This window comes from Pelodiscus sinensis, chromosome 14 (genome assembly GCF_049634645.1).
Source record: "Pelodiscus sinensis isolate JC-2024 chromosome 14, ASM4963464v1, whole genome shotgun sequence".
NCBI classification, from domain to species: domain Eukaryota; kingdom Metazoa; phylum Chordata; order Testudines; family Trionychidae; genus Pelodiscus; species Pelodiscus sinensis.
This window is the reverse complement of record NC_134724.1, coordinates 37720502-37732738: the sequence shown is the minus strand read 5'-3', so window position 1 is coordinate 37732738 and position 12237 is coordinate 37720502. Positions and strand designations below refer to the sequence as shown.

Below are 12237 nucleotides of genomic sequence, written 5' to 3'. Positions count from 1 at the left end.
AATAATTGAGGGTGACAAATCTGGACATAAGAAAATAATTCTGTTGCATATTAAGCATCTCCCCATTTTACTGTATAATTTGACTAGTGACTCAATCAGAAAAAACACCTCACATCTTGCAATGGTAACCAAAACGTACACAAAACATATGCATTCTGGTCTATACAAACCAAGTTCTTTGGATGGACCAATAAAAGGCTTAAAGACATTTTTCCCCCCAGTTCTACTACATGCCCATTAAACTGCTTTCAGGTTCCTGAAGTCCAACAGTTAATTGACCAGAGATTGTGTGTGTCTGTTTGTTTTTAAGAGACAGTTACAGGGCTGAACAAGACTCACCCAGATAAAGTAGTTATAACAAAAGAAAAGATCCCAATGCACAAACGTGCAGGAGTCCACACATTTGAGGAAACCTTTTATTTTGTAACTTTAAAGTTAGCTGAGAGAGTCATAGTCATTCCTCTCTGCACATGTGCTACCACCCGCCTGGCAATGAGACCACAGAGATAAACAGCATGTCATGCTTACTCAAATGGTCCATGGAAGTCAGAAGATGGCAGACCCAACTACTTAGCCAATACGTGACCGGGACACCCGGGGGGGAGGATGTGTTCACCCCCGGATTAAGACGCTGCGAGCAACAAGTGTCCCGCCGTCCCGCGCGGAGCGGGGGCTGCAGGCAGCCGGGGCTGAGGCCTGGCACGAGCCCACCCGGGATGGGTTGAGCCCCACTCTGCCGGGGGGCGCCGGGAGCGGGATGAGGGGCCGGCAGGGGGTTCCCCAGGGCGGGGGTCCCGCCGCGAGTGGGATTCGCCCCCGTGCGGCCGGGGGGGGGGGTGCCTCCTCCGCCCGCCCCGCCCGCCCGCCGCGCGGCCCGGCCCGCACCTGGATGACCTCGTTGACCTCGCGGATGCACTCCACCATGTGCTGCAGGATCTGCTCGGCCGTCAGCACCTCGTAGCGGTAGTCCTCCTCCTGCTCGTGGCCGCCGCCGGGGCCCGGCCCGCCGCCCAGCCCGCTGCCGCCGCCGGGGCCCAGCCCGCCCGTCTCCCCGCACAGCAGCCCGTCGCGCTCGCCGCCCACGCCCAGCCCGGGCTCCACCAGCTCCACCTCGCCCAGGTCCAGCGTGTCGTCGTCGGGCTCGTCCTCCTCCTCGTCGTCCTCCTCGTCCTCCTCGGCGCCGCTGTCCTCGCTGCACTCCTCGTCCTCGTCGAACTCGTAGTTGTAGCCCTCGTCCGAGTCCATGGCGAGCCCGGCCCGGCGCGGCCCGCGGCTGCCCGCGCCGCCCTGCTCCTGCTCCCGCTCCCGCGCCGCGGCCTGCGCTGCCTCGGCCCGCGGGACGCCACCACCCAGCGCCGCCGCCGCTGAGCCAACAAAGGGACGCGGCGGGCCCGCTCCGTCACCGCGCGCCGCCGCCGCCGCGCGCACGCACGCACGCACGGCGGGCCGCCGCCGCCGAGCGCGGCGTGGCGTGGCGTGGCGTCGCGTCGCGGCCGCCATCGGGAGTGGGGCGGGCCGGCCGGCGGCCGCCCGCCTTTCGCTTCCGGGTCTCGCCATCTTGAGTGTGGCGGAAGTTCCCCGCGCTTCCTCCCGCTACCCGCGGCCATCTTGGAGGTGGCGAGGCCCCGCGCTGTCTCCGCCATGTTGAGCGTGGCAGCGCTTGTCTCCCCCTTCCCCCAATGCTCCACGGCTTCCAGGCCGGCCCCGGTGGTCGCTAAGCAACGAGGGCTCCATTGGGCACCGGAGGAGGACTGGCCCAGGGACCGCCTGCAGAGCTGGGCGCCCCATGGCCAGACAGGGGAAGGGCTGTGAGACGGGTGTGGAGAAAGCCAACCCAGGAGAGGGGTTAATTCCTTCCCCGCACTGGAACTAGGGGGCACCACGTGCAATTAAGGGGCAGCAGGGTTGAAAGAAGCAAAAGGAAATACTTCTTGGCACAACTCACAGTCAACCTGTGGAACTCCCTGCCAGAGGATGTGGTGAAGGTCCAGACTATAACAGGGTTTGGAAAAGAGCTAGATACATCCACAGAGGTTAGGTCCATCAGTGGCGATGAGCAGGGATGGTGTCCCTAGCCTCTTGTGTGTTGGGGATGGGTCACCTGATGATTGCCTGTTCTGTTTGTTCCCGCTGGGGCACTTGGCCCCTGTCAGAAGACAGGACCCTGGGCTAAATGGACCCTTGGTCTGACCCTGCTTATGTTCTTAAAGACCCTCCCGGGAAACATGGGTGGGGCCAGAAAGAGTTTCAGCTCAGCCGTCTCCATCCACACAACACAGGGGCTTTGAGGAGTGTTGGACACCTGAGGACAATGGTAATTGAGCTCTGGGGTAGTAGCTTCTCATTCTCCACCCTCTACATCTCTACAACCCACCACCCTGCGCTCCCCAAGCGAAAGCCTTATCTCCCCTGGGCCACTCCAGGGCCCACCCCATCTTCAGCAGGTCTCTTATCCTATGTTGGCTGTCCAACTGCTCCCAGGGTGGGCAGGACTCAAAGCCCCAACTCTGTGCTCCCCAGGCAAATACTGTATCCCCTAGACCAGTGTTTCTTCCAGTGGTAGGAGTACCCTTAAGGGTACTCGAGAGAAGTCGGGGGGGGGACATCAACACAACTGAAATTTGGAGAAAATTTTTAAGTTTTTCGGTCACTCCCAGGGTGGGTGGAGAGGGGGGACAGGACTTGAACCCACCCTGTGCTCCCCAGGCAAATGCCCTATTCCCCTCCAAAACCCACACCATCTCCCTACTTTCTCCAGGTCCCTTATCCTGCCTTCCTAATACAGGAACCAGCTCCATCCCTGAGGCAGTCTGTGTTGGCTGTCCAGCCACTTCTAGGGTGGAAAGGGACTCAAGCCCCCAACCCTACAATCCCCAGGCAAATGCCCTGTCCCTAGGGCACTCCAGAACCCACTCACCTCCCTGCCTTCAGGGTGTTCCCTCCCACATTCCGACCCCCTTGGCCCAAGACCAGAGCCTGCACCCAAACCTCCTACCCCAGCCTGATGAAAGTGAATGAGATTCAGGGAGGAAGGGGGATAGAGTGAGCAGGGTGAGGCCTCAGAGAAGGGGTGGAGCATGGGTGGAGCCTCTGAGAAGGGGGGAAGGAAGCTTGGCAAGGGTATTTGGGTTTGAGGAAGATCTTACATTGCACTTAAATTGAAAAAGTGATCATGTGCTTAAAAAGGTTGGAGATCACTGATGTATCATGAACTTCCTCATCTTCAGTCCCTCCATTGGGCTCTCTTTTCTGTTGCTGGGTAGTAGAGATGCCGGAAACTGAACAGTGGCATCTTACACTTGCTGAATTATGCAGGTTCCCTGGGTGCAGTAGCTGGAGAAAGAAACGAGGTTAGAAGGATATCCGTTCCTAGGAGATGCCACTTCTGTCAGGACAACATTACAAGAGATCACACCATTGTTTTTGGTAATGTGCCTTTTTCTCCAACTGATCATCAACACTACTAGAAAGCTATGCTTGATTCTCTGCGATCAGCGGGATTAGAATTGTCTTTGGTTTTTGTATATAAATTCATTACCAAACAAACAAAGTTTAAGCTGAAGTTGTCAAATCTTGCTCTCAAGCTGAATTTCTGTGATATTATAACATCAAACTGTCTGCACAGCGATTGTCTTTCCCAGGCTCCTAGACACTAAGAAACAGCAATAGTCACTAGCTCATTCTCCACGGGGTTAATTGCTAGTTATTTATAAATCCTTAAGTCTTATTCTGGAATATCAAATTCCTGTTTAAATAACTAGTAGGAATATATCAACAGCACAGTACAGGTTCACTTAGTAATACATATTTAACCATTTTCGGTTGCTGACACAGAAACATTTAACATCGTGTGTCAAGAACCCCAGTTCAAGTGCAGAACAGATAACTCTAGCAAACTGACAAGTAATAATTAACATTTGTCTCCTGTTTGCTAGAAAAACTTCAGCTAAAGAGGCACCCCGTGAAATCTATAGTCGCCTTGCCCCAAATATTTTTCCTTCTTGTTATTCAAACAGAAAGGTTTCAGACCACAGCTGCCTTTCACACCTGATTTTTTTCCTTCTGGGATTTCATCCCAATGATAAATGTGTATAAACCATCACAAGATCATCTTCCTGCCACAAACACTGCCCTTGTGCAAATCTGGAAAATGACATTCTCCTCCTACAGAAAGAGAAGGAGCTGACAGAATGGAACTTATCTTTAACATGGAGAAACTGACATTTTTACAAGATTATGTGTCAAGACTTTGCCACTCTCTGGTTTCCTTTTCATACAGTTTTATGGAACTCAATGATCTATGGGTTAATTATTCAGCTCAATTCCATAATGTAGATATTACCTGACTTACTACTTAGAGATAATATTGCTTTGTTGTAAGTCAACATTTCTGTGTACAGGCAGTCCCCGGGTTACGTACAAGATAGGGACTGTAGGTTTGTTCTTAAGTTGAATCTGTATGTAAGTCGGAACTGGCGTCCAGATTCAGCCGCTGCTGAAACTGACCGCCAGTTCTGACTTACATACAGATTCAACTTAAGAACCCCAAGTCAGCTGCTGCTGAAACTGATCAGCGGCTGATTCCAGGAAGCCCGGGGCAGAGCAACTGTGCCTCGGGCTTCCTGTAGTCAGCGCTGGTCAGTTTCAGCAACGGCTGACTTGGGGACGCCTGGGGCAGAGCAGCTGGGGTGCTGCTGGGTTGCTCCAGTAGCGCCGCTCCTCGGTGCTACTGGACCAACCCAGCAGCACCCTAGCTGCTCTGCCCCAGGCATCCTGATTCAGCCGCTGCTGAAACTGACCAGTAGCGGCTGAATCAGGACGCCTGGGGCAGAGCAGCTGGGGTGCTGCCGGGTTGGTCCAGTAGTGCCCAGAGCGGTGCTGCGGGACCAACCGGCAGCGCCCCAGCTGCTCTGCCCCAGGGTCCACAATAAAAGCCTGGTGGGCTGGGGGGGGGGCACACTAGCTGCGCCCCCCCCCCAGCAGACCAGGGACACAGGGAGCAAAGCCGCAGCGGCGGGGTGCCTCGCCTCTGAGGCTTTGCTCTGGCGCGGGATCCGCTGCCGCTGCGGCTTTGCTCCCGGTGCCCCTGGTCTGCTGGAGACGGTCCCCAGGAGACCAGGAGCACCGGGAGCAAATCCGCAGCCACGGCGGGGTCCTGCACTTTTGAGGCTTTGCCAGAGCAAAGCCTCAGAAGCAGGGGAACCCGCCGCTGCTGCGGCTTTGCTCACGGTGCCCCTGGTCTGCTGGGGACCGTCTTCAGCAGACCAGGGGCACTGGGAGCAGCTTTTCTCGCCCCGGAGGTCGAGGTGGCTGACCGCTGCCTGCGAGCTCCGGGGCGAGAAAGCCCCGTTCGTAAGTGCGGATCCGACGTAAGTTGGGGACTGCCTGTAGTTGCAATTGTGTCTAGAGTAAAATTTTTGAAGAAGAGTGGGTTTTGTTTGTTCTTGTTTTTCTTTGTTTCCAGACTGAAAAGTGATTTAGATGTAGGTACAAATAAAACAAGGAATCCTGTGGCACCTGAGAGACTAGATTTGGACATAAGCTTTCATGGGTAAAACCCACTACACCAGATGTAGGTGGGTACTCTGCTATTTCATTCTATGTTGCAATAGGTTAATTACATTAACAGTTTTAATCACTGTTAATACTGAAATTTACAAGAGGATATATTTCATTGTAATCACCGCCTTTGGTAAAGAAATGCAAAGTTAACTGATTTATTGAACTGGATCCTTTCAACACACTCATTTCATTTAGATGTGATCTATACTGTACCTACAACTTAGATCAACCTGATACACTGCTCAGGGCTGTGAAAAATCCACAGACCTAATTATCTCCTCTTGAGATAGTGGCTTTACTATAGCATCTGAAAATCCTCTTTTGCACCTATAATAAGTGTGTAAGCTACAGCACGCCTGTACAGCTATGGCATTTGTAGTGAAGACATACCCTTATAGACTAAGGAATTCTGTAATGTACAACTCTGGCTACTAGCTGATGTAGGTTAAGCTAACTGCTTTAACTCAGGGTACGTCTAGACTACATGCCTCTGGCGACAGAGGCATGTAGATTAGGCTACCCGACATAGTAAAATGAAGCAGCGATTTAAATAATCGCCGCTTCATTTAAATTTACATGGCTGCCACGCTGAGCCGACAAATCGCCGCTTCATTTTACTATGTCGGGTAGCCTAATCTACATGCCTCTGTTGCCAGAGGCATGTAGTCTAGACGTACCCTTTGTCACTAGCTTCACAGACATGATTAAGAGAAGGCAGAATCATGGCTCCACACACTCTGCTCCCACCTTACACACTGAAGAGTCTTAGCCTGCATGGTAACTGGAGCTGATCTACTAACACCGCCACCTCCTAACCCTTGCTGCTGACATCTGGAAATGGGTAGGCAAAACAAACATATAAAGTGGCATGCCCTGAGTTGGAGACTAGTATATATATGAGTCTAACTTCTATCTACTGAAAATTCTCTCCTGAATATAGAGGAACATCTACTGGTACCTATAAGAATGTGCAAAAGTCTGTATTTATGTCATGACTTTTTTTTCTCATGTAATGAAGCTCTTGGTTAGGTCATCTCTGTGGATAAAAGCATGAGTCTCTGCTACTTGAGTTAAAGGAGGAGGTCTCAACATTTCACAGTGAATAGCTCTCATAGATGCCTGTACATGGTCTAGCCAGTAGAGGGCAACAAACACACACCATGTTAACGTGGGATGCCTTTCATCACAGCAAAGAGATTCACAAACATGTACCAAAATATAGGAATCATTTCACCCAGTGCTGAAATGCAGCTACATCTGGGGTGGAACATATCAGCTGCTTGACAGTGCACAGCGCCTGCTTCAAAGAGAAAAGATCATATCCAAACAAAAGTACACAGGAAATTTGTGAATAGACAGACTCCAAATACCTGAGTTAGACTGGCCAGGACAGTTGAACTAACATGCCTATACAGACAAGTGCACAAGATTTTTAATTATTAATATTTTCCATCATTAATAGTGTGGCAGCATCTAGAACAGGGCTATTCAATACACGGCGTGGACCGTTTGTTTGCGGCCTGCGGTGTAGTTTGGGTTTATGTGGGGCTGAACACGCAACCTGTGGGTAGGAGGTAAAATAAAAAAGTAGCCAATATAATGGTCTTCTGTTGATACGTGTTTTAGTAGTTAAATTCCTGAACTGTCATTGCCCATTAAAAGTGCTGTCATATGGTTAGAAATTGGGTAAATATTGCATTTTATTAATATCAGCAGAACTGACTTAAATGAGGTCTGCGTGTTGGGTAGTTTTGCCTTAAACTTCGTATTCATGCCCATCAATGTGAAAGAAGCTATTTGCATACATATTTGCATGTATATGCAACCACACTTAAGTTGCAGCCCTCAGCATGTGCTGTGAGTTTCATTGTGGTGCCTGGGGATTCCAAAGTTGAGTAGCCCTGATCTACAAGCTACAATCAAGTCAGGACCCTGTTATATTAAGTGCTGTACAAATATAAAGTAATAAACATATCTTGCCCCCAAAGAGTTTACAAGCCATTTAGTGGTCAGGACTCTGGTTTTTCATCTCTTCCAAAAGGCAGCACAGCTGCTCCTAGGAAAGAGAGCCACCTACTGGATCAATATCACTTCCTGAAGCATGAACCAAAGGTCAGGAGTGGGCAGTAACCATTGATGGCCAGTCCAAGAATTTGGTAAGTGGTCAAGGGCCACACTCCTTCATGATATTAATGGGGGGGTGCAGGGTCTGGGTTGTGGGTTGGTGCAGAAGGGAGCTTGCTATAAAGGACTGGGGTTCAGGGGGAGATCTGGGAGGGAGTTTGGGAGAAGTATTGGGGTTCAGGAGAAAATGTGGGATCTTGGAGGGAGTTTGGGTGACTTTGACTTCTTGATTTAGTTAGTTCATTGACAGCCAATAAACTCATTAACTAATGCCCCTATATTACTAGTCTAGACCTTGTACAAACACGTGCCATTTGCCCTGTACTGAAAGCAACAAAGCTGTGAGCTGAAAGCAATAAAGATGTTTGCATTTTGTACATCTACAAATAAAGAGATGTTTTACAACAACAACAAAAATCAAATCATTTTTTATTGTGTAACTGTCCCTCAAGGTGGAAGTAAAGCTTTCCAAAGATGCCTGAACTGAAGAGCCAAAACCTTTCCATGGCTTTGAAAATCTCACCTATACTTTCTGTAGTAAGCTTGCCTTTTAAGTTACCATTTGTTAAAATTCTCCCATTCACAAATATGTCCACAGATAAGAAATTGCCTGTCTGCTAATACTGAAATTGCTCATACTTTTGTCACACTTCCCTGTGCCCTTGCATCTCTCCTTTCACGAGCACTGTATCTGAAAAATAGAGTGTCTGCATTAATTTGTTAAAGCTATAAAGCGGCAGAATATAATGTAAGAGAAAGCCATATGTACTGTGGATGTCAACAACTGATTCAACTGCAGTGTCACGCATTGCTTGTTAATTGGTACAGAATTACGTCAGACTGAACCAGGCTTCTGGTACAGAAGAGGATAGTCAAAGTTCTCTGCATCTTTGGGTACCAATTCAGAATTGTCTTTATCTTCTTTACTAATAGCTGTGCTATACTTCACTTAACTGTCATTTTTAAAAGACAGCCACCACCACCACTTCATGTTATAGTCACTTTAACTCTTAGTGTGATGTTGTCCTGAGCCAACTTGTTCCCAAAGAAGAGATTTGCAATATAAGAGCCCAATCCTGCATTAGTGTTACTTCCAGCAGATAACATGCACATGTAAAGTTCCTCAAGCCCATAAATGTTCACAGCATCGGGCCCTCGAGTTTTTAAATCCCATTCAGATATTCCTTCTTAATTCTCTTCAAGAAGATTAAAGGGGATTTATAGGAGTGACTGCAGTGCAAGTAGGAAATGAAATCCCTGTAATCAGAAATGTGAAATTGTAAGTCAGAGAGATGCATGCAACTGCTGGCTTTCATGAAGGAAGAATTCTGCCTTCCAAGGGCCTCTGCCCAGCATATAAACAGGTCCGTTTGACCCAGGACTGGGAGCTGGTGTCACTCAGGACTGAGTGTGCTGGAGGAACATTTTGTTGAAAAAGCAAAGCAAACAGGGAATTAGAGCAAGCTGTCCAATCAGTTATCTAGGATCATGCATACTAAATTAGTGCGGAGAGCAAACCTGTCCATCTTTAGCAGCTTGCCCCTTCATTTAGACCCCAGTTTCTTTAAAGTGCTACATAGTTTTTCCTTTTGATTTATGCTTGCATCCAGTGGGACTTAAGGATATGCTTTGCTGAACTGGGCCACTGTTCATCCAGTTCTTACTGTTCCCCTTCTGTGGGCTCTCCCCATTCTTGCTGGGGAGGAATACATATTCGACATGGCTGCTAGTTACAGGCAGATTCAAATGATGTTACAGTGAGTGTTAGGTGAGAAGAGACATTTCTCTGCTTTATGAAAACAAATAAGAGACTATTATGCTGAAGACTGGGATGCCACTTGACAGACCACAGAAGGTCTCCATCCCCCTGAAATTAGGCAGCTTGAAATAATACAAGTTTGAAATTGGCCATTACAATGGGATTCATTCCCTTTCTTTTGAGAATAATGGCAGGGGATACTTATGTCCATGCACGTCCTTCAGCAGCACAGCTGGGTCACTTCCTGGTACAGCACTGGCTCAAGGGGAAATTTACTATTTTTTCCTTCTCTTTCCTTCCCCTGCCTCCGCCCCCTGCTATTTATTTGTACCCTGGACAAATACCTTACTCCATTCATCTGAAGAAGTGCGTTGTGCCTATGAAAGCTCATGAGACCATCTACATGTTTTGTTAGTCTTTAAGGTGCTGCAAGACTATTTGTTGTTTTTTAATTTTTTTTCCAGAACATCGAGGGGACTTAGGCACCTATCTGCATCTTTCAGTGCCAAAACTCCTTAGGAAATCTGACCCTCAGGTCAACAGAGCATCTAGGCACGAACCTAACCTCTAGTCCAGTTACCGTCAGTAGGCTTTATACTGTGCTATAAATACAGCACATGCATAACTGCCTCTGGTGCCATAAAAGCCAATTCACAGACACACTCCCCATCCCAGAAGTGTGTTTCCCCGAGTCCGGGACTGAGTCTGATTCTGATCTCAGACCGGGGGTCTCGGGAGGATGCAGTAGAACTGAATGTCGTGGCACAGAGCTGAAACTGGGAGGAGAGAGAAGAGAAACAGGGCCAGTGTCACTGTCTGCAATAGCAGCCTCCAAGGGTGAAGGCAGAGGTACTGGTTGCCACGGAAACATGGAAAATCTAACAGATATTTCCCCAAAGCATTTCTGATGTGGGGATCTCAGTGAAGGAACCATCTCCAGGTGCCCCCGCTGCCAGTTTATGGATTAGACAACATGGGCTAGGGCAGTTCCTGAGACAATCCCCCAAATCTGGGCCTATTTCCCTATTTCACCTTGATGTTAAACACATCTTGACAAAGCCGAACACTCGCAAGGGCCCAAATTACCGTTTCCCAAGGATCCTTAACTCCGCCCCCTGGTGCTATCTGACACACGCCGACCCCATGCTGTGTGGGGCTGCTCTTAGGGCCTTTGCAGAGACAGTGCGAAGCAGGAGAGTGACAGGGGGTCCCTTCTGGAGGCTGCATCTTTCCTCAGAGGCCCCTCTAGCCCTCAGGCTGGAGCTCCCTTCCCTCAGCTTCGTCCAGCATAACCTTCCCCCCAGAGCTCCCCACATCTACGTCATTGATCCGCAGCCACAAAGTGGGGCCCCAAACTCTGCCCCAGGGTTCCCCAGACACTCGTATCTCTCAGTGCTCCCTGCCCCCCCGAGATGGGTCCCGCAGGCCCTAGGGAGGAGTCTTCTGGCCAGGTCCAGATCCTCAAAGGTTTGGGCCTCTGGACCAGGAATGTGACACTACCAGCCATGCACAATGCAGAAAATGCAGCTAAGGGAAGAGCCAGTGAGTGCCAATGAGACCCTGCATGGGGGCCTGAGCCCTGCAGCCAGGGCCCAACCCATGAAGCCATGTCACCCCCAGCCAAGGGCATGTTCCACCCAGGACCTTAGTTACTGCTGGCCATGGGGCCCACACTAGCCAGCCCACTCAAGCTCTTCCACCCCCCTCTCCAAGTGGTGATGGCTGCTCAGCATTAGCCCAGTATGACTGGTCCCTTTGCAGAATCAGGCTCTTGAAATGAGCATGCCCAGCTGTCGGGGGCCTTGGCCAGATGCTTTCCTTCTCTTCCTCCTCCTCACAGCAGGAAAGGGCCTCTCAGCACAACAGGGCCCAGTTCAGAGTAACCCTGCTCCCATTTCCTCCACTCTGTGCATAAGAATGGCCACCCTGGGTTGGACCATGGTCCTTCTAGTGCAGTGCCTGTCTCCCGACAGTGGGTCTGGTGTAGCCAGGTGCTTCGGAGACAAAGCATGGAACAGAGCAATGACAGAGCGGTTCATCCCTTGTCATCCAGTGCCAGCTCCTGGCAGTGGAACCTTTAGGGAAACCCTGTCCAGTCGTAGCCATTGATGGACCTACCTTCCATGAATTTACCCATCACTTTTCTGAACAGTTGCACTTTTGGCTACTATTATGAGCTGCGTGATTATAAATGTGGTGGCACCTGGCAGCCCTAGCCAAGGCCCATTGTCCCTGTTGCTCCACAGATACAGAACAACAGACAACCCCTGAGCTCCAGAGAGGTTACAGTTAGGAATGTGAATGGTTAACCAGTTAACAGGGAGGAATCACGTGCAGGGTGGTCATGTCTGGTACCCTCCTTGTGTTCCTCCCCAGGATTCACCACAGCTGGCTGGGACATAAAGGATGGGCTGGACCCCGCTGCACTTATGGTGAGGCCAAACCCCGAACTCCATCCAATCCCAGATACCACTCAGCCCCCAAGTAGGACTACTACTTGCCCCACTGAGAAATGACCCTTTTGCAGCCTGAGCCTGATTCCTCCCCAGCCTTTGTCTTGCCTGGGAATCCACCCAATATGCCCCAGCAAAAGCCCCAAATAAAGCACTGAACTCCCGTCCAACAGAAGACGCTGAAGGTGAATCCTGCCTCTGACACGGAGCACCAGGGTGTGAATCCATCCCCATCCCCAGAAAGGTCCATTCTGCAGAGACAAACACAAACCTTCATAGACACAGGGGAAGGTGCTTGGGGGAAGAGGTGGAGTGGGGACAGGGAAGGACCCATACAAT

The 12237-nt window shown here is 50.1% G+C and overlaps 1 protein-coding gene across 2 annotated transcripts in view; it reads right to left on the bottom strand.

Moving 5' to 3' along the window:
* Positions 1 to 1406, bottom strand: part of ARIH1 (ariadne RBR E3 ubiquitin protein ligase 1) — a 96195-nt gene extending 94789 nt beyond the window's left edge. Inside the window, exon 1 of one of the 2 annotated variants that reach the window (XM_075897554.1) lies at positions 886 to 1406. In XM_075897554.1, coding sequence (XP_075753669.1) covers positions 886 to 1245 — 360 coding nt within the window. In that variant the 5' untranslated portion in view covers positions 1246 to 1406. The remainder of the gene's footprint in view (positions 1 to 885) is intronic. The other variant, XM_075897555.1, reaches the window with a different exon arrangement.
* Positions 1407 to 12237: the final 10831 nt, after the last annotated feature.